This window comes from Euleptes europaea, chromosome 3, assembly GCF_029931775.1.
Source record: "Euleptes europaea isolate rEulEur1 chromosome 3, rEulEur1.hap1, whole genome shotgun sequence".
NCBI classification, from domain to species: domain Eukaryota; kingdom Metazoa; phylum Chordata; class Lepidosauria; order Squamata; family Sphaerodactylidae; genus Euleptes; species Euleptes europaea.
Window position 1 is genome coordinate 120399108 of NC_079314.1, and position 22397 is coordinate 120421504.

The 22397-nt window shown below is 49.9% G+C and overlaps 1 protein-coding gene across 1 annotated transcript in view; it reads left to right on the forward strand.

Annotated features, from left to right (window-relative positions):
- The first annotated feature begins 3800 nt into the window (after nt 1-3800).
- GDI2 (GDP dissociation inhibitor 2) overlaps nt 3801-22397 on the forward strand; it is a 35035-nt gene continuing 16438 nt past the window's right edge. The window contains exons 1-4 of the mRNA XM_056846868.1: nt 3801-3867; nt 18407-18514; nt 19173-19272; nt 22117-22251. Of these exons, the coding sequence (XP_056702846.1) occupies nt 3823-3867; nt 18407-18514; nt 19173-19272; nt 22117-22251 (388 nt within the window). The 5' untranslated portion in view covers nt 3801-3822. The remainder of the gene's footprint in view (nt 3868-18406; nt 18515-19172; nt 19273-22116; nt 22252-22397) is intronic.

A 22397-nucleotide genomic window follows, 5' to 3' on the forward strand; every position in this document is an offset into this window, starting at 1 on the left:
AAAGGTATAAAATAGAATAGTAGTACCTATAATATATGTGTCTATAATCATAAATAGCAGTTGATTCATACAGTCTATAGGTTTCTAATATAAATCCAATTTTTACCAGTATACATTGTTCAAAAAATTAGCTTCAAAAAATTACTATTGGTTGTCACAGTTTACAATTTCCAATGTCCAACACATTTTGTAAATGTATATACATAATATTTAAGTCAATTATTCAACTTTTTGTTGGTTACTCAAAAATATGTGAACAGACTGCTATACTTGATGAGCCTTGGTCTGATCCAGCATGGCCTTTCTTATGTCCTTATGTAACCCACCCCTTTGTCTTTTTGGCAGTCCACGGTATCCGAAAAACTCTCCTCCAACATGGTGGTTAGGAGTGGTGGACTCTAATGTGGAGAACTCTAATCTGGAGAACCAGGTTGGTTTCCCCACTCCCACACATGAAGCCAGCTGGGTGACCCTGGGCTAGTCACAGCTCTCCTAGAGCTCTCTCAACCTCAGCTACTTCACAGGGTGTCTGTTGTGGGGAGGGGAAGGGAAAGTGATTGTAAGCCGGTTTGAGTCTTCCTTAAGTGGCAGAGAAAGTTGGCATATAAAAACCAACTCTTCTCCTCCTCCTCCTCGAATCACCCCCCAAGTATAGCCACACCTTCCCTAGGAAGGCAGGATGAACCAGAAATTCCACTGATAATTTTGACATCGGAGTGTTTCTTTGGCACATTGGAGGCAGCGAAGCTGACAGATGGAGAAGCTGGCCTAGCTCCGGGCAGCGGCCGCGTTCTCGACAGACGCACCCGCCAAAGCTTTATTTTCACTTTGCACAATGAAACAGTCCAAGCAAACCAAGCTTTCCTCCCCCACCCCCTTTTCAGTCTCTCCGTCTCTCTCCAAACAGCTCTCTGCCTTCAGAAGAGTCGCGCCACACCCATGAACAGCTCATTTCCTAACTGGCGTGACACGCCTGTGGCACTCTCGGGCTGTGCGCTTCTCCTCGGCCCTGTCTCATCTCTGGTGCTTTTGTGTGTGCCAATGTGCCATTTTTAAAGCAACATTCCCCCCCCACAACCCCCACGTGATCTCTCTGTGGTTATAACAACAAGGATAAGAGCCGAGTTCTACATCTGGGTAACAGAAATGAGGGACATGCATACTGGATAGCGGGATACACTTCTGGAGGAGCACAGGTCATTTATGCACGGGAGAGTTTGCTGCTCGCTGGAAGCAGACTTAAAACACGGACCATAATGTGCCTATTCACGGACGTGCTGTTAACGGGGAAGCTCCGAGGCTGATGGTATTCATGGTAGTCAACTCCGCAGTATTCTGCTCCGATTAGGGTAAGCTGCAGTACTGCAGTCCAAGCTCTGCTCACGACCTAAGTTTGATCCTGATGGAAGTCGGTTTCAGTTAGCCAGCTTGTAATAGCAGGAGATCTCCAGCTAGTACCTGGTGGTTGGCAACCCTAGCTAACAAAGATGATTGACAGCAGAGTCCAGGCAGGCAAAAGGAAGTATTTGTTGACATACAGAATGGGGAATTAGGAGAAACAAGCTGGGAGTTGATTAAATGACTGGGACCCCCCCCCCCAAATCCCTCCAGTATACTATAAGATTTTAGAGCCTTAAACAGGTAAAAAAAAAAAAACTCTTACTGCTCTTATGTATTTATTTACTGTATGTGAGGTCTGGCAATGAGCATATCTAGCCCTTATCGGGCACTGAGGATTTTTTAAAAATTCCAGGTACTAGCTGGCGATCTCCTGTTATTACAACTGATCTCCACCCGACAGAGATCAGTTCTCCAAACCCCACCCTCCTTAGGCTCCTCCCCCAAAAACCTGCCAATTATGCAGAGCAAGAGTCCAGTAGCACCTTAAAATTTATGATAAGCCTGTCTTATTGTATCAATACCCAATAACAATAAAACAGTAGGAGGTTGAAGATTCAAAGCAGTTTGTTTTTATTGGCCAATACACAAAACGCCTGGTGAAAATTGCCCAAAGCGCAGGACAATTCACACACACATCAAAGGATTGCAAGCATGAATATAGACTTCGATAATGGGTGGTTACAGAGGCGTAATACACACGTAAGAACCCAAATGCCCAATACTTGGGACCCTCACATTAGCATAACCTATTACAGAATTGAAGGCATTGCAGAGAAAGTGGTGATCTAATGCTCTCTAATGAGCAGAGGAGACCCACCAGTGTCAGGTGCTTCTGTGTTTGATCCTAAGTTTCTGCAGTTCCTCTTATCTTGGATCCTGGCAGCTCCCAAGGCAAACTAAGGGAGTTTTCCTTGCTGGCCCTTATGAGTGGAGAGCCAGCTTATGAAAGCATACTGGGGCCTTCGATGGATTGTCTCATTAGCTTCTAACTAGTAAAGCTGGGCCTCTTATACTCAAGGCCTGTAACATATATATGTGCTTGGTGTGACTTTAATCATAGATGCCAACTCTTATACACTGAGTATGGCATATTCATAAGGGCAGATTATACCGTATTGATTACAAGGAATATATTTCAAATCAAACAATGCATTTCCCATAGCATATAATGATTTCAGGCATTTCACTTACACAATTTCTGGCAGGGGTTTGAGCTTTCGTGAGCCACAGCACACTTCTTCAGATACAGCTAGAATGTGAGTCCGTCTACCCTTAAGTAGAGAGGAGTGAATTAGACACACAGTGGCAATTTAAATGTCCAAAGCAAGTAAATGACCTTAGCAGGCATGATTGGATGAGGTGTGATACACAGAGGGGTGGTAGGCGTGGAGAAATCCGCATTGGTAATGAGACAGAAACCCCAGGTCTCTATTCAATCCAGGAGAATGCATAGATAAACGCACGTTTATCCATCCTTACAAGCCTCCCCATCCCTCCCCCCACTTTCGTATCTGTGGGAGGGCTGAGTTGCCAAAAGCTGCCGGCTGCCTGGGGCGTCTGAGTTGTTTTAAGGCCATTTTGTGACGGTTTTAAACATGGAAGTTTTAACACGTGGTTTTAAATGGCTGTTATGGTTTTATGCGTTAAAAGGTTGTTCCCCGCCCTGAGCCCCCGGCCTTGTCTGGGAACGGGGGCGGGCTATAAATCCGAACACTACATAAATAAATAAATAAATAGTTTCATTATTTTTCATTTCATTTCAATGCTGAGTTTCATTATTGGTTGTCATTCAGCAGTTCCCCCCCCCACACACACACACAGCGCATGCGCCCCGCTGCCAACCGCAGCGCCTCCGCGCGCGGCCTCGGCCCTGTGGCGAATCCCCTCCCGCCCCGCCCCTTAGCGACCGCGAGCCAATGAGAGCGCGCGAAGGCGCGCGCGTGAGGAGGGGGGGGTGAAGCCTAACCGGAGCGGCGTCGCCTAGGAGACCAATGAGGGCGCGGCGCGGCCCGGCGCCCCTCCCTCTCCCCGCCCCGCCGCGGCCCATGGAGGAGTTTGGGGCGCTCCGGGGCCACGCCCCTTCCTCCTCCTCCTCCCTCCTCTCCTCGGGAGGCCGCGGCGGCCCCGCCCAGGCCCCGCCCCCTCGCCGCGGCCCCGCCCCCCCGGCGCGCTCTCTTCACGGCGCCGCCGCCATCTTCCCCTCCGCCTCCGCCCGCCGGGACGAGAAGAGCCGCCGCGGCCGCCGCCCCCCGCCGCCCCCCCCCGCCCCAGCGCCGCCCCCCGCAGCCCGGCCCCGCCCCGCGGCGACGACAGCAGCAGCCCCAGCAGCAGCAGGCGGCGGCCCGGGAAGGCGACGACGACGCCCAGGAGCCCGGCGCAGGCAGGCCCCGCAGCCACAGCCGCCAACGCTTCGCCAGAGCCATGAACGAGGAGTACGACGTGATCGTGCTGGGCACAGGCCTCACGGTGAGGGCCCCCCCCCGGGGCCGAGGGGGGAGGGGGGAGGGGGGAGGGGAGGCCGTTGCCCCCTCCCCCAAGGGTGACCCCCTCCCTCCTTGCCCGCTCTGGGTGCTGTCCCCTCCCCCCATACCTTTCCCATGGAGGGGGGGGCGCTGTGGGCTCGCTGGGCAGCATACGAGACAACCCCCCCCCTTCCACACACCTTCATAGGTCTCCTTCAACGCGGAAGAATCTCCCCCCCCGTTCTGTGTGCTCCCCCCCCCACCCACGCCGGACTCCTTGTCATTGCCCCAAACGTGAAAGGATCTCATTGGGCCCCCCCCCCCGATTCTGTGTGCTCCCTTTAACACCCCCCCCGGACTACTCATCTTTCCACCCCAACATGAAAGAATTCCCCCCCCCAATTCTGTGCTTTTTTACCCCCACTGGACTCCTTGTCATTGCCCCAAATATGAAAGGATCTCATTGCCCCCCCCCGATTCTGTGTGCTCCCTTTAACACCACCCCAGACTACTCCTCTTTCCACCCCAACATGACAGAATCTCCCCCCCCCAATTCTGTGCTTTTTTACCCCCACTGACTCCTTGTCATTGCCCCAAATATGAAAGGATCTCATTGCCCCCCCCCGATTCTGTGTGCTCCCTTTAACACCCCCCCAGACTACTCCTCTTTCCACCCCAACATGAAAGAATCTCTCCCCCTTCTATATGTGCTGCTTCATCCCTCCTCCATCCCTTGTCATTCCCCCTTACATAAAAGAAGAGTTTGTCCCCCCCCCCATTTTATGTGCTTCCTTTCGCCCCTCGACTCCTTGTTATCCCCCCCAACACGAAATAATTGTTTGTTTCCACACACATACCCCATTCTGTGTGCTTCCTTTTATTTGACTGCCTGTGTGTATAAAGTGCCGTCAAGTCGCAGCCGACTTATGGCGACCCCTTTTGGGGGGGGGGGTTTCATGGCAAGAGACTTACAGAGGTGGTTTGCCAGTGCCTTCCTCTGCCTAGGCCGGCTTTTATGTGACTGCCCTGACTGCCTAGGCCGGCTTTTCCGCCCTTCCCTTTCTCCGTAGAGAGTGTTTTTTTTATCCTGCCCTCTTCCTCTGCAGCGGCCCTCAAGGTGGCTGGCCTTGTTCTCTCCTTCCCTCCCCTTTTCTATTTTGTCTTCGCGACAACCCTTTGAGGTAGGAGAGGCTGAGAGGGAGCGGCTGTCCCAAGGTCGCCCGGTAAACTGCGTTGCGCGGAGTAGGGGATTTGAACCTGTAGGCCGGTGCTCTACCCACTGCACTACATGCTCGCTCGCTGCCTTAAGGATGCCACCCCCCCACCACCACCACCATTTTTCAGGGCAGGAACTTCCTTCTGTCATATTCCTGTTGTTTTGCCGCTTCCCCTTTCTCCTTTATTCCACTCTCACCTTTGGACCTGCAGGTTTTTAAATCTTTCCTTAGCCGGCAGCTCGGCTCCAGCCTCCACCCCTCTCCAACAATGTCCAGCCTCCCTCCCTCCTTCTCCCTCCTCCCTGTTTTTTAGAGCATAAGGATATATATTCTGGGCATTCCCATCTTTGACAGCAGTGCCACGGAGTGCCCAGTGCCCACCCATTCTGTGCCCCTCTTTGCCAGGCTTTCTTTTCTACACCCCCCCCCCCCGAAATGTCTCTGCCCCCTTCCACTTCCCATCCCCATTTGAGTTTGTCTCCTGGACCTCCATCTCTCCCCTTGGCTGCCAGTATACAGTTCCCCAGCCTTGCTCAGAGCCCCCCCCCCATGCTCTTTCATTTCTCTCCTGACTGACTTCCTAGGTGTGTCTCTCCCCCCACCCCCTGCATTTCTTAAAACCCTTTCTTTGTCCAGAGAGGGCAAATTTCCCCCTCACCATTTTTGCCTGTCCCTTCATGGGTTGCCCCATGGGAGAGCCAGCATGGTGTAGTGGTTAAGAGTGGTGGTTTGGAGCATTGGACTCTAATCTGGAGGAACGGGTTCAATTCCCGATTCCTCCACACGAGCCAGCTGGGTGACCTTGGGCTAGTCACAGCTCTCTTAGAGCTCTCTCAGCCCTACCTACCTCACAGGGTGTCAGTTTTGGGGAGGGGAAGGTGATTATAAGCTGGTTTGATTCTTCCTTAGGTGGTAGAGAAAGTCGGTATATAAAAGTCAACTCTTCTTCCTGTGGGCTGCATGTGCCCTGCCTGTCCTCTAGAACGGCATGTGCAGGGGTGTCTTGTACAACAGCCCTGTAAGGTTGGCTAGGCTTGGTGGCTGATTGGCTTCAGATCACATGACTTATTAATTTTACCTCATTTAACCCCCACCTTTCTCTCCAGTGGGGGCCAGAAGCAGCTTACCTTGTTCTTTCCTCCATTTTATCTTCACAACAACCCTGTGTGCGGTGGGCTAGGCTGAGAGCGTGTGGCTGGCCCGAGATTAGCCACCAAGCTTCCATGACAGTCGGGATTCAAACTCAGCTCTCCCAATTCGTAACCACTGCACCACAAGGAGGGGCTTTGAAAACGGCTTCTTTGAGACCCCAGTGTGCTGGTGCCGTAGGCTCGCCTCCCCCTCCTCAGGGGTCTGGCTCCTGGAATTCCTTCAGAAACAGCCCTTGTGCCCTTTCTGGCATCTGAGCTCTTTGCTCCACCTGAACCAGGTGTTTTTGGTATTTATTTGATTTCTACCCAGCCCTTCCCCTGTTCCTCAGTAGGCTTCCTTGGGAGGCGGTAAGCTCTCCTTCCCTGGAGGTTTTTAAGCAGAGGCTGGATGGCTGATTCTAAGACCTTAGGCAGATCATGAGAGGGAGGGCATCTTGGCCATCTTCTGGGCATGGAGTAGGGGTCGCTGGGTGTGTGTGGGGGAGGTAGTTGTGAATGTCCTGCATTGTGCAGGGGGTTGGACTAGATGACCCTGGCGGTCCCTTCCAACTCTATGATTCTTTGATTCTACCAAGGCTCGGGGCGGCTTACAGCAATTGCAATCATAGACAAGTACAATTAAACTCCCAATAACTATTAAAATTCTCTTGTTAGGCCTGCCTCTGCTGCTAGTTTATGCTCATTCTCTGTTCTTTGTAAGCCGCCTTGAACCAAGAGGAAAGGCGGGTTATAAATGTTTTAATAAAGCAGTGAATAATTCCCTGTTTGTAATCTTGATGCCCCATAAGTCTTCCCCAGCCCCCTTGATGTAGCTTCGTAACGCCAGCTGTGCTGTTGCCTCCTTAAAGCCCCCTCCCTCTTTTCCCTCCCCCCTTCCTTCTGCTCAGTCTCTCATGTAACCTTTCCCTTCATTGCTCTTTCTCTCCGTTGCTTTCTCCCCCCTGCCCCATTTCCAGTAGCTGCTTCTCCTCTGCCCCATCCCTGCTGTCTCTGCTGCTGCTGGTGTCCTGTCAGGCCCCTCCCTTGCCCCATCTGGTCCCATAAGAGCATCTGTGGTCTCTTAGCCGCCTTCCTTTGCTCTCAGGCCTCTTGTGCCTGAGTTTCCTGTTTCTAGTGGAAGACACTTCTCCCTACTGCCTCAGTAGCTCATGCAGGCAATTCTGTTCAGAAGGCACCCTCCTGCTTGTCTATCCTGCGACACTGAATGGGGGCCACTCTGGTGTTCCTTACCCACGTGAATGCAATGTGCCCTGCTTCCACTGTCCCGTTGGCACCTTTCTTTCCCTCTTCTAATTGAATGCATGAAGCTGCCTTCTACTGGATCAGACCCTTGGTCCATCGAAGTCAGTACTGTCTACTCAGACCGGCAGCAGCTCTCCAGGGTCTCAGGCAGGGGTCGTTCACATCACCTACCTGCCTAGTTCCTTTACCTGGAGATGCCAGGGATTGAACCTGGGACCTTCTGCATTCCAAGCAGAGACTCTACCACTGAGCCACGGCCCCTCCTCTAAAGCAGTGCTTCATACATGAACACATGGTTTCATCCTAGCTGGTCTCCCTACTCCCTATTCCCAGTTCCTCAATTATTTTCCTGGTATTGTCTCTTCCTGCCTTCCCTTTCCCCCCCCCCCCTGGTTCTCCCCATCGTTTCAGTGTGTAGGGCCCCAACTGGAATTTTAAAGCTAATAAGGCTTTGACTATAATTTATATAATGTGTAGTATACTATTTTAATTGATTGAGTTCCTGGTTGTTAGCTGCCCTGAGCCTGACTATAGTCAGGAAAGGCCTTGATAGAAATAGAATAAAATAAATATCCCTCACATCCTGCTCCTTCCTTTCTTTTTTTGATAACTTGGTGTTCTCTCTCTCTCTTACACACACACACACCCCTAGCAGTTTCTCACTGTCTGCCACGCCACCCTAGTTTCTTATTTCACGTCTTCCTGGTGCTAGTCAGCATGTAGGAGAACAGCTACTGTTCCCCCCTTTTTTGTCAGCTTTTACTGCTCTGTTGACACTACGCGGTGACTGATGCACCAAGCCATCCTGTTTGAACGCAGGGAGGGGATCGGGTTTTCTTCAAATATTGACGCTTGCGGGTTTTTCTGTTGCTCCTTCGCCTTCTCCAGCAGCCTCGTGTTACACATTCTAGATTTGCCCCTGCCTTCTTGCCTCGATCGTCCTGGTTGTGCAACAGAACCGATGGTCGGCTTGGTTCCTTGGGGGTGGGGGCTTGGGGCTTAATTTGAGAACAGTGCCCTTGGTGGTGGTACATGTGAATAAACATTTCCTGAAGCTGAGCGTTGTAGGAGTTCTCAGGAAGTGAATGCGGCACAAAACAGAGAACAAATTGCTACTGGAGCTTCATTCTCCCCAAAGAAGCTGGCATTTAGTTGACCTGTATCTTCTCTGCCCTGGTGATTCTTCCCTTATTTAGAAGCTGGGTGTAAAGTCAGTCGATGCAGCTCTTGGGGTCTCTGAGGGACTGTTTTCCCTGGTAAGACAACTAGATTCGAGTCCAGCGGCACCTTATTTATTGCGCTGTTACCCCGCTCTCCCGCGCCCAAAGGCGGGGCTCAGGGCGGCTCACAAACAGAATTACACTAAAAACAATAAAAAATTGAAATACAATTTAAAAATATGCTATAAAATAGCCCGAACCATTTCAGTAATAGGGCAGTTATTCCCCTGATGACACTAGAGAGCCAGCATGGTATCGTGGTTAAGAGCAGTGGTTTGGAGCGGTGGACTTTGATCTGGAGAACCGGGTTTGGTTCCCCCACTCCTGCCAGCTGGCTGACCTTGGGCTAGTCACAGTTCTGTTGGAGCTCTCTCAGCCCCACCTACCTCACAGGGTGTCTGTTGTGGGGAGGGGAGGAGAAGGTGATTGTAATCCGGTTTGAGTCTCCCTTACGTGCTGCTGCACTCGTCTTGTTAGTGGCTTCCTAGATGCGCCTGGTTGGCCACGGTGTGAACAGACTGCTGGACTTGATGGGCCTTGGTCTGATCCAGCAGGGCCTTTCTTATGTTCTTACGTATGTGGTAGAGAAAGTCGGCATATAAAAACTAACGCTGCTGCTTCTAGAATCAAAAATAACTGTCTGCAGTGGGGCAGATGGATATAATCACCTCCAAGATGGTATAATTGGGGTGGAGGGAGATCAACAAAATTTTGGGGGTATAAACCTTTGAGAGTCAAAGCTCCCTCTGTCAGATGCCAGAGCTTTGACTCGCGAGAGCTCATACCCCCCAAAATCATGTTGGTCTCCGAGGTGCTACTGTTCTCGAATCTAGTTGTTCTAATTGCAGAATCTAGTTGTTCTAACTGTTCTAACAGCACGGCTACCCCTCTGAAACCGTTTTTCCTGATAGTCTTCATGAAATTTGGGAATGGGCTGTGGTTCAGTGGCATATGCTTTACAAAGAGAAGCAGGTTCAGCATCCCGTCCCCTTGAACCGTAGTCTGACTCTGTGTGATGTCAGCTCGTATATGTGTAAATGGTGGCAGCCATTGTGAAAGGACTGGTCACCTGATCCCTCAGCAGCCTCGTGTGCGTTCTGTTCACAAAATGGCTTTTTCTCTTTCGCTGCCGCACTGAAATTCATCAACAACAACGGTGTCTTTCCCGTCTCTGCTCTCTGTGCCTGTAGTAAAGAAACTGATCTGAATGAATGCTTGGGTAGCAACTCAGGAGAGAAAATGCTTTGTTCAACTCATGACTCGGAATAAATAAACATGGGCCGAATGAATCCACGCTTCCTACAATTGTCGAAACCAGCTCTTTCCTGCTTTTGTTCTCCAAGCTTCGTTTGCTCGGAGGGATAGAGCGGAGATTCCTGCATTTGGGCCTTTGGGCCGTGAAACATGCTTTGCATTCCTCCATGACTGCGGAGGCCCTTGGGTGTAATTCTGCTAAGAGCTGCATGCATTTCTAGTGTTTTAGTACTTCTGTCGGTTAGCTGCAGTAACCAGGCGGCCATTAAGAGCGTGCAGAAACTGCTCCAGTTGGGCAGATGGGTTTATAGAGTCCATTTTGCTGAGTGCGTATGCGCAGACCTGCTTTCTGGGATGTGGAAATTGCCCATTGCTGTCTTTGCAAGTCAGAGTAGATTTGCGCTTTCTCCTGCCTGTGGTGTGCCTCCCTGTTGGCCTGAACTGTCAGTTTTTTGTGACATGGCATTCCCATAAGTAATGCATCTTCTCATCAAGAAATGCTGAGTGAGACTTGGGGAGGGGCTGTGGCTCAGTGGTAGAGCCTCTGTTTGGCATGCAGAAGGTCCCAGATACAATCCCCGGCATCTCCAGTTAAAGGAACCAGGCAAGTAGGTGATGTGAAAGACCCCTGCCTGAGACCCTAGAGAGCCGCTGCCCGTCTGAGCAGACAATACTGACTTTGATGGGCCAAGGGTCTGATTCAGTAGAAGGCAGCTTCATGTGTTCACGTGTATAACTTAGAACGACATTCTTCTAGCCAGTAAAACTTGTATGTACGTTTCAGGCTAAAGGTCCCCAAAGTGGGGCCCGTGGGCACTGTGGTACCCGCCATCACTTTACCTGGTGCCCACCAAGTGTTTTCAGCTAGTGTGTGGGGTTCTTGCCCAGTACGGCCTTCTGATTGATCGCTGAAGATCTGATTTCCTGTGCAGATGGAAACTGCCACTTTGGCGACCTCTGCCACCACAGGGTTGGTTTTATTCTGTTGCTTCTCTCTCCCAGTGTATAATTTTAAATCGCCCTTCTTCTTCACTGCACTTTTTCTGGGTGCGTACGTCTCCCCCCTCCTATGATAGCCATTCTGTGATTGTTCCGATGGGCCTGGGTCAGGATTTCAAAGGTTCCCACGTGCTGAAAAAAGTTGGGGAAACCCTTATGTACAGGGCTGAATTACCAATTGGCTCATTGCCTCTTGTCTGGCAGGGTTTGGCTTGGAGACTTTGGCCCGGAGAGCTTAGGCTTGTGGCTTTTCAAAAGGTGTAAACACGAATGACAGAATACCTCTCCTTGAGGCAGCGCTGCAGATAAAGCAAAATACCAGATGCGACCAGAGATGCATGTTGCAGGGCAAGAGGCTTTGTATTAGAATTAGCCTGTGCACATGGCAGGTTATTCAAGTGGTCTTGTACAAACAACCCTGAATTTCAAGCTTGGCCACAGTTAATCTAGTAGGAGCCTCTCCCCTCACAATTGTGAACTGGTGTTGGTGCAGTGGTTAGAGCGGGGGCTAGGCCCAGTTTTAAAACCCCACTTGGCCGTGGAAGCTCAGTGGTTGAATGTGGTCACATGCGCGTAGCCTACCTCACAGGGTTGTTGTGAGGATAAAATGGGAGAGTGGAGAATGCTGTAAGCCACTTTGTGGGGTCACCCTTGGGAGGAGTGGTGGGGTATAAATTATTTATTTATTTTGATTTTTGTCCCACGCTTTCCCAACAAGGTCAAGCTCTGGGTGGTGAACAACAATATATTCATTTACTGTAATATAAACATACCCATAAAACCTCTGTGTGTATGTGTGTGTATGCACACACAATCTCCTTTATAGGTATAATATGTGCGCGTGTGTGTATAAAACCTAATTGCCTAAAAATACCTGAAGTACCTAAAAGATGGCTCCCAAATAATAAAATTCCCCCTTATATTCTCATCACTCATCTGGGGGGGCAATCCTCCTATGGGTGAAAGGATTTTTTTTAAACTCGTACCTCAGCAGGGAACATTGAACTCTATCTGGCCTCCCCTGCTGGGCCCTACTAATGTAAAACCTTTGATACCCTCTGCCACAGGCCTGGCAGAACGTCTTACGGGCCTTGTGGCACTGAACTAAGTCCCGCAGGGTCTGGGTCTCATTAGACAGGGAGTTCCACCAGGCCAGGGACCACCAGTAAGTTGTTTCCAGTTGAGCTCAGCGTTCTTCGGAGGTATATAGGGAGAAGCGGTCCTGCAGGTACTATGGTCCCAGACCTTCTAGGGCAGTGATGGCAAACCTTTTAGAGACCAAGTGCCCAAACTGCAACCCAAAACCCACTTATTTATCGCAAAGTGCCAACACTGTGGCCCGAACGCTCTGCTCCCCTCCAGCTATGCCATGCTGTGAGCTATGCTCCCCTCCAACCTAGTTCCTCTCCAACCCCACCACGGGAATCACCTTCGCCACAGACTCAACAGGCTGCCATCCGCGCCGCACCCTCATGCCACATGTGAGCCGCCCTGCCACATGTGACAGGGGAGAGGAAGCGCTCCCATTGGGCTGCTGGGCAGAGGGGCAGGTGATGTGAGACAGAGGGGTAGGGGAGCGGCCCGGCCCCGCGTCACTCTGGCTTTCTAGTATAGAACTCAGGTGAACTCTGTGCTGGGGCGATGGTGTGCGTGCCCACAGAGAGGGCTCTGAGTGCCCACTCTAGCACGCGTGCCATAGGTTCGCCACCACTATTCTAGGGCTTTAAAGGTCAATACCGAAACCTTGAACTTGCTCCAATATTCAACCTGGAGCCAGTACAGCTGGCATAGCTCTGGTTGTATATGTACTCTCCATGGGGTCCCCGTAAAGACCCGTGCCGCCGAATTCTGGACCAGTTGTAGTTTCCGGAGCAACCTCAAGGGTAGCCCTGCATTGAGCAAGTTATAGTAGTCTAGCCTGGAGGGTGATGCTGCATGGATCACTGTGGCTAGATCAGGGCTGGACAGGTAGGGTCTCAGTTGCCTGGCTTGGCGAAGGTGGAAAAAACGCCATCCTGGCAGTGTTTGTAACCTGGGCCTCCAGAGAGAAGAGGGAGGCATCCAGAACCACACCCAAACTCTTGACAAAGGAAGCTGGTATGTTGAACCCTGTTGGGCCGGGAGCTGGACCTCCTGGATCCAGCCACAGAACCCCTCCATCTTTGATAGATTTAATTTCAGATGACTCTGCTTTAGCCATTTCACCATGGCCTTCGGCCACATGGCCCTGGTTCTGGGACGGTGCCTGTCCTTCCATCAATAGATACAGTTGGGTGTCACCCGCATATTAAGTACATAAATCAGGTTTAGGTGAGATTTTTTGACTGGCAGTCTTCCACACTTAAAATCCGTCCTGACTTGGACCTGTGCCTGTTCCTAAGTAAAGGAAGGCAAGTTTTTTGAAATAGCTAACAGGCCAAGGCATGCTCTTTTAGACTTTTTCCTGTTCAACAGCGCTTCTTCTAAATGGTTCCAGAACACCTAGCATTGCAACCGAAGGCTGTAGAATTGGATTTTGGAAGTAAGCATCATTCCTTTCACTCCAATTAGAGTTCTTTCAGGGATCGGTCCTGTAAGTTCGCTCCAGTTAGAACATAAGGCCCTGCTGGATCAGACCCAGGCCCATCACGTCCAGCAGTGCGTTCACACAGTGGCCAACCTGGTGCCTCCAGGAAGCCCACAAGCAAGACGACTGCTTTAGTTCATTTATTCTATTTCTATGCCACACAGTAATAAATGGATTCCCTGCATTTATAGCACCTCAGCATTCCTGGTATATTCAATCACCAGCTGCATATTTATACTCCCTGGAAAAGAACACACCTAGGAGGGCCTATACCAGTGGTGGCACACCTATGGCACGCGTGCCAAAGGGGGCACTCAGAGCCCTCTCTGTGGGCATGCGTGCCGTCGCCCGCACAGAGTTCGTCTGAGTTAGTTACTAGAAAGCCACAGGGACGCGGGGCTGGGCTGCTCCCCTCCCCCTCTCCACACGCGCATGAGGGCATTTCTCACATCACCCGCCCCTCTGCCCAGCACACCAATGGGAGCGCTTCCTCCCTCCCCAGTCACATGCGGCAGGGCGGCTCACGTGCAGCGTGAGGTTGCGGCGAAGGTGATTCCCATGGTGGGAGCTAGGTTGGAGGGGAGCATAGCTCACAGCGTGGCATAGCTGGAGGGGAGCAGAGCGCTCGGGCCACAGCGCAGGCTTTGCGGCGCCTCCCACCTTTCAGTGAAATCCCCTACTAAAAGAGGAACACCCACTTACCCAGCATGTAATTTAAAAAGTTGTCTGTAGAAGTTGTTTGTATCATTGAAAGCTCTGTTATTGTGTTTTTCTTTTAAGACAAAATATGTTAATGTATGAGTTGTTTTTTCTAAACTGAAACCTCAGTATTCAGGTTAAATTGCCGTGTTGGCACTTTGCGATAAATAAGTGGGTTTTGGGTTGCAGTTTGGGCACTCGGACTCTAAAAGGTTCGCCATCACTGGCCTATAAACTGGCCAGATATGCAGCTCTACCATCTGCCATATTAGACGGGAGATTTTAGAAGATCTCCAGGGTGGAGAGACACAGGGGAGCTGGAAACCATTGAGCATGTATTTTTTAGATGTCCCCTCTACAAGTCAGCCCAGTTCAATATTATTGACCCTTTGATTAGGGAAATGGGCTTTGGTGAGGAGGGTGAATGGACCCAAAGGTTTCTGCTGGGAGACAGCTCGCCAAATTACCACCCAGGTCGAAAAATACTGTGCCGTAGCAATGAAGCTAAGCCACCTTAATGTACTTCCTTAATCTGTGGAAATGTAAAATTGGGTGATTCCTAATTTTGTTGGCCTTGGTTGTAAACATCTACTCTGTATGGTCAGTTTCTGTTTTACCTATTTTATCTGGCATACTAGCCGCAAATAAATTTTACTTATTTATTATTGTAATAAATGCTCAAGGTAGAGGAACAGGATGGTAGACGGCTGATCTGGCATCTGAGTCCAGGCTAGAGCACCAACAGTAGTCTGTTTTGGTGGTGTTCAAAACAGAAAACCTTCCACAGTAACCGTCTCTGTGATTAAAACTCTGCTGTTGGCTTTGGCAGTTGGGCAAAATAAAGGCGTGATGCTTTCAGTCTTTGTGGAGCGAGTCCTGTTTCGCTGCATAACTTAGCAAACGCATGTGGGTTCAAGCTGCAAGCTGTGAACCTAACCAGTGGTTGTGGCGGAGGGTGTCATAATCTGGGTCTGCAATCGGTGCATGCTTCCTCCTTGCAAGTGTCGTCCTCGGCGGCTTCTTGAGTCTGCAGAATTTGATTTGAGCCCAGACTTTCATGGTGGAAGTGAGCCATAGCATACGTGTGCCTTATTTTTGCTGGAGAGACTGCCAGTCAGGTTAGCGATTACCAATCCCTACATGGCTTGGGACCAGAGTATCTCTGAAGGGACTCCGTCTTCTCCCATATGTTCCTACTAAGGTCTCAGGAAGAGGCCCACAAAACAAAGACGCTCGTCTGGTGGGCATGCAAGACACAGGGCCTTTTCAGTGGCAGCCCCACGATTATGGAACAACCTTGCAGGGAGGTGCACCTGGCCCCCTCATTTTCGATCTTCAAGACTATTTTATTTAGGAGTGCATTTGACTAATTTTAGGTTTTATTTATTGGCAGTCCTAATTGAGATTTTAAATTGTGGCTTTTTAGGTGTGTGTTTTTAATCATTACTATTTTATGTACGTAATTTCCGCAAGGTAGACAGGCAGCTAATAAATGTTATAAATAATTCCTCCGTGAGAACTGGTGCAGGTTTCTGTCTAGCCCCGCTGGCTCTGAGTGTCTTGCAGGTGTTCTGCCCTCGCAGGGTTTAGTTGTTGGCTGCCTTGAAATCAGCCGGAGGAAGTCGGGGTGGAGCTGCGTCTGCTCTGACCCCTGAGAGATCTGCAACTTGGTTGAAGGCAGCAAAGGTGGCCGAGGGGCCCTAAAGATCATGGAAGGAACACCACCACTCCTCAGCAACTGAACGAGAAATGCTCAGTCAGTGGTATTTAAAAAGTTCTGTCCAGCAAGGATTTCTGATGAGCTGGTGCAAAGTCTTTTTTTTTTCTTTTGCTGTCAAGTGGTAACCTGTTTAGGGCCAACCCGTAAGGTTTTCAAGGCAAGAGGTGAACAGAGGCGGTTTGCCATCACCTGCCTCTGCATAGCAACCCTGGAACTTCCTTGGTGGTCTCCCATAAAAGTACTAACCAGGGCAGACCCTTCCTTAGCTTCCAGTGACAAAATCGGGCTAGCCTGGGCCACCCAGGTCAGAGGCAGCATTGTTTCTGCTCATTTTTTTAAAAAGTCAACTTTTGAAGTGTTCTGCCAAGTCTGCAAGTAAGAAGTAGAAATGTGAACCATACTGGATTTGCTTCTTGATGACTGCCCTCCAGATACCTAAATTTTTAATTTTGGCCATCAATTAAATGCCTGGTAGCCAGATTCTCGCACACTAAGAATCAGCAGCTTTGGTTTTTACACCCTTCTTTTCTCTACCTTTGAGGAGTCTGAGTGGCTTACAATCACCTTCCCTCTTCCCCCCCCCCAACAGGCATCTTGTGGGGTAGGTGGGCTGAGGGAGCTCAGAGAACTGTGACTAGCCCAAGGTCACCCAGCAAGGCTTCATGTGGAGGACTGGGGAATCCACTGTTCTTACCCCCTACATCACACTGGCTACCCTAAGTGTGGTAGGGTGTAGGGCTGATAGTTTGGCGTGCAGGTATGGGACCTCGTTTACTAATTGTTCTAAATAAGTGGTTCCCAAAGTGGGCAATACCACCCCCTGGGGGGCAGTAGGATTACCTAGGGGGGCATGAAGAGTCAAGGGGGCAGCAGGGGGGGCGCTAGAGGTGGGCCCCTTCAATTGTGTTGTTCACTAATTTACAATAGATCAAGCTATGGCACCATGCTGGCAAATATAGTGGAAACTATCAGAATTTTTCCCTAGACTTTGACAAGCTGGTACCACTGGATCAAGTTCATCAGTTTTGTTGAATACATTTCAACTAAAAAGTTTTAATTTGATTTTGAATAGTTGTGCAATTGTTATTGTTTTGAATTTTTATTGTTGGTTGGCCACTGTGTGAACAGACTGTGTGAACAAGACTGCTGGACGTGGTCTGATCCAGCACTGTCTTTATCATGTTCTTAATACAGGCAGGATAATGCTGCTGCAGTCATCCAAGAGGCACCTGGTTGGCCCCTGGGTGAACAGACTGCTGGACTGGATGGGCCTTGGTCTGATCCAGCAGGGCCTTTCTTATGTTCTTATGCCTATTATATGAGGTGCTATAAAGGAGCACAGGCAGGACAATGCTGCTGCAGTCGCCTTGCTTGTGGGCTTCCTAGAGGCACCTGGTTGGCCACTGAGTGAACAGACTGCTGGACTTGATGGGCCTCGGTCCAGCAGGGCCTTTCTTATGTTCGGCTTCTCGCAGTGCATTTTTTTTTTAATATTCATTTTATACCCCACCCTTCCCTAGCCATGCCAGTCATGCAGATAGGCTGTGCATACCACCTCCCCTCTGGCCTGATCTCTAAGCCTCCTGCTTCAGGCTCTGCGTGGAGGCAAGACTGAAGTCAGCGTTCAGCAGCCAAAGGAAGTGGAAATAACTGGGCATGCGGCTGATTCTCCTGGCCTGCTTTTAGCCACACCCTTGGAATCCTTTCTTGGTTTGGGCTGGCGAGCTTCTGCAGGGTTGGCAGGCGGGTGTTGTACTTTGCAGTAGCTGCGTAAAGGACCCAGCCCAAGAAGTGAGTTCTGTGTTTCGCCATCAGTTTGTTTAGTGCCACGGCTTTAGTAAACCGACTGTTGTTTTGTTTTGTATGTGGATCCAGGGCTTCAGCTCTTGTTAGACTTTCGGCTGGCTTGTGCACCACTTTACAGCAAAAACCTGTTGCAGGATGCCAGGTTAATGCAGGTTTGCTTATAGGAAGTTAATGAATGACGCTAGATACCATTTATTGTGCTGGAACCTAAATTTTCCATTACAGCAATAGCACGTAAATGAGAAATGTGGCAATCGAGTTACCTTCATCATCCACCTACTTCAGGGGTCTCTGACTTGGTGACTGATACCTTTCCCTGTGCCCACCAAGTGTTTTTAGAAAGTGGGTGCGGCTTTCGCCCAGCAGGGCTTCTGATTGGCTGTACAATTTTTTTTAATGTTGCTTTGGCAGCAGCTGCCACAACAGCGCAAGGACTGAAAGTAAGCTCTTTTGTGGTTGGCTCCGCCTCCTGTGGCAGCCATTTTGTGTTGCTCCCACCGTCCTGTGTCGGAATTCCAAATGATTCCCGCAGGCTCAAAAAGGTTGGGGACCCCAGCCTGCTTGATTCAGACTGGCGAGGGGAATTTCTTGCACACGCAGAATAAAGGATAGTCTCACGCACACCCCGGGTGGCTTCTGTGGTCTAATGCTGTCTCTTCTTTTACGCAGGAATGTATTCTCTCTGGCATTATGTCGGTGAACGGAAAAAAAGTCCTCCACATGGATCGCAATGCTTACTACGGAGGCGAAAGTGCATCTATCACACCCCTGGAGGACGTGAGTACGCCCAGTTGTTAGGAATGGGTTCTCCTTTACTTTGTTGGGAACAGTTTATGTTGTAATAGCCTTGTCGCCTTGCTGTGTTCGTAGCCTGTAGCAGAGCTGTCGAGAGGATTCTTTTTCTAGAATCACTCAGCCCTCTAAATGGCTGTGTTTCCTTTGAGCGAGTCTAGCTAATGGGCGGGATGAAATGGTTTCTAGCGCGGATCACAAATCTGACAGTCTCTTCTGTCTGTAAGCCCTGGGGGTGGGTTGATAGAATGACTGGAGCCAGAGGACTGCATTCTTTTTCTTTTCTTTTTTTTTGGTGATATAGAACTTGGCAAGTAACTGTAAACAGGCAGTGGAGAATGCTTTAGAATTCTGATTGTGGCTATCTCGAATAGACGTGAAACGAGCATTCATCTCTCCCCCTCCTTTCATACGCCATTTCAGCAACTCTACTGCTAATTTTGCAGTCAGCGGAGAGGTGGAGTCTGGAAAGCTGTGCTGAGCTGCAGTTCTTTCTGTGACCCCCTGTGCATTATTTCAAAGTTCCTGGTCTGTCTCTAGCGTTGTGAACAAGAACTTGGTCCAGAAGGCACAGTCTGCAAAGTCCTGCTCATCCCGTTCAGAAATGCCCTGTCCTAATTGCACATCTCCTTTGTCATTCAAGTTGTACAAACGGTTTAATCTACCCGGATCTCCACCAGAGTCGATGGGCCGAGGAAGAGACTGGAACGTGGATCTGATTCCCAAATTCCTGATGGCGAACGGTGAGTGGCCGAGAGCTTCTTGGCTGTCTTCTCCTGGCACAAATGAAGCAAGCGGGCTTCCTTTTCCCAAACTCCTCTAGTGTCTGGGAACACATCTCCCCTCTGCGCCTCCATGAAAAGGGAAACATCCCTTGGCGGCATGTGAACAGAAGGTCTTGCCTTATGTTCTGTCCCCTTTGCCACCCTGCTGGTATCTGGTTTACATGCCTTGGCTATACCTCACCTAGAGTACTGTGTTCCATTTTGGGCACTGCAATTTAAGAAGGATGTAGACAAGCTGGAATGTGTCCAGAGGAGGGCAACAAAGATGGCAAGGGGTGGGTTGATAGAATGACTGGAGCCAGAGGACTGCATTCTTTCTTTTTTCTTTTCTTTTTATTTAATGTTAACGGTGCCGAGTTGTTTTCTGTTGCCCCAGAAGGTTGGACCAGAACCAGCGGGTTGAAATTAAATCAAAAGAGTTTCCGTTTAAACATTAGGAAAAACTTTCGAACAGTTAGAGCGGTTCCTCAGTGGAACAGGCTTCCTCGGGAGGTGGTAAGTGCTCCTTCCCTGGAGATTTTTAAGCAGAGGCTAGATGGCCATCTGTCAGCAATGCTGATTCTATGACTGGGCAGATGATGAGAGGGAGGGCATCTTGGCCATCTTCTGGGCGTGGAGTAGGGATCACTGGGGGTGTGGGGAGGGAGGTGTCTGTGAATTTACTGCATTGTGCAGGGGTTGGACTAGATAACCCTGGCGGTCCCTTCCAAGTCTATGATTCTATTCTAAGAGCCTGCTTTCAGGCTAGCTATCATAGGGGTCAGCTGCATGACTTATGTTAAATGAAAGAGGTACCCCTCGGCAGCCTACAAGTGTGAAGAACCACCTTTACTTGCCTGTCCTGAAGGGAGTATAACTCAGCCCCTCTTTCAGTGTTCCTTTGTTATGAGAAGGCTCCTGCCTTGTTGTCTGCCATGTAATGCTTCCGTATGTGCCCGGTTTGTGTCTTAACTGGCACCAGAGGGTTTGGGCCCTGACCCAAAGCCCAGCTGAACACTGCCCCATCGATGCCACGCCAAGGCCAGCTCCGTCTGCCGTGGTGGCAAACTTACACACTTAGGGCTGTTTAGCTTGTAGAGAAGGTGGTTAAGGGGAGACACGATAGAGGTCTATAAAATTATGCACGGTGTGGAGAGGGTGGACAGGGAGAAGCTTTTCTCCCTCTCTCATAATACCAGAATGCATCTGCTGAAGGGTGAGAGATCCAAAACGCATAGTTAAATTGTGGGACTCCCTGCCCCAGGAGGTAGTAATGGCTGCCAACTTGGAAGGCTTTAAGAGGCGAGTGTTCATGGAGGAGAGGGCTATCCATGGCTACTAGTCAAAATGGATACTAGTCATGATGCCTACCTACTTCCTCCAGGATCAGAGGAGCACGCCTATATTAGGTGCTGTGGAACACAGGATAATGCTGCTGCAGTTGCGTTGTTTGAGGGCATCCTACAGGCGCCTGGTTGGCCACTGCAGACAGACTGCTGGACTTGATGGGCCTCGGTCTGATCCAGCATGGCCTTTCTTATGTTCTTTTCATACGTATTCTCTCCAGAATCAGAGGAGCATGCCTATTCTATTAGGTGCTGTGGACCACAGGCAGGGTAATGCTGCTGCAATCATTTTGCTTGTGAGCATCCTAGAGGCACCTGGTTGGCCATGGTGTGAACAGACTGCTGGACTTGATGGGCCTTGGTCTGAGCCAGCAGGGCTTTCCTTATGTTCTTACCCCCAGCTTCTGCTTAATGTTAGTCACATCTGCCCATTTCTGTCCCTATAAATTGATGCTTCTAGAAACATAATGAGCACCAAGCTTTACTAGATCATTTAAATCCATCTTGTTTTTCTAGTTGGCTCTTACAGGGCTGAATTGTGTACAGACAGGGTTACGCTTGAGAGCTGAAGTTCCGCTTGGTAATGGTTGGTGCTGCGGTTGACCTCTCAGGATCAGAGGCCGCTCTTCCACTTCTTAAAATGTCTTGTGCGGTATGATAAAGTAGTATTTCTGTCCCCGGAGAAGTTTCCCCTAGCGTAGTCATCTGATTGCATGGGTGACTTACTCCCAAATCCTTCCCATGAATTTGAGGGTGCCTTTCAGCTCATTCAGAGGGGCAGGGGCAGGGCCATGACTCTGAATGCTTTGCATGCAGAGGATCCCGGGTTCAATCCCCAGCATCTCCAGTTAAAAATGTCAAGTCGTAGGTGATGGAAACACTTGAGAAATGCAGCTGCCAGTAGGAGTAGACAATAGTGACCTTGAAGGATGAATGACTTACTTCCATATTGGGCAGCTCTGTGTGCAAGTGTACTGCTTGTCCGCGTAAAAGACATTGAGTAAGGTGAATTACTTGAAGGTCAAAGGGCTGGATTCGAGGAATCCCTGCTGTGGATTGCCCTTTTGAGCATGTGCAAATACCCAGAAACAAGGACCCCAATGTTGAAAGGCCTGCTTATCTTAGGTGTGTTTGAACCCCAGAAGCTAAAAGAAGAAACATTAAGCTGTGAATTTTTATTTTGTCTTGGAAGGGGCCATGGCTGAGTGATAAAGCACCTGCTTTGTATGCAGAAGGTCCCAGGTTCAATCCCCGGCATCTCCAGTTAAAAGGACTAGGCAAGTAGGTGATGTGAAAGACTTCCGCCTGAGACCCGGGAGAGCCACTGCTGGTCTAAGTAGACAATACTGACTTGGCGGACCAAGGGTCTGATTCAGTATAAGGCAGCTTCAGTGTTCCATGTGATGGGCCGATTCAGTAGAAGGCAGCTTTGTGTGTTTCTGCTCACCAGATAACTGTAAGCCTCTCTTGTTTTTAGGCCAGCTGGTCAAGATGTTGCTGTACACCGAAGTTACTCGCTACTTGGACTTCAAGGTGATTGAGGGCAGCTTTGTCTACAAGGCAGGGAAGATTTACAAAGTTCCCTCAACCGAGGCAGAAGCCCTGGCCTCCAGTAAGTAGACGGTGCTTTCTCTGTGTCGCAGGTCTACCTGCATTAAGATGCGAAGCACAAACCCTTGGGAGCGCTTTCAAGGTTGCAGATGGGGTTATATGTGGCCGCCGGTGCTTGCGTCATTCAGTGTGTAGCGTGGAGATGAG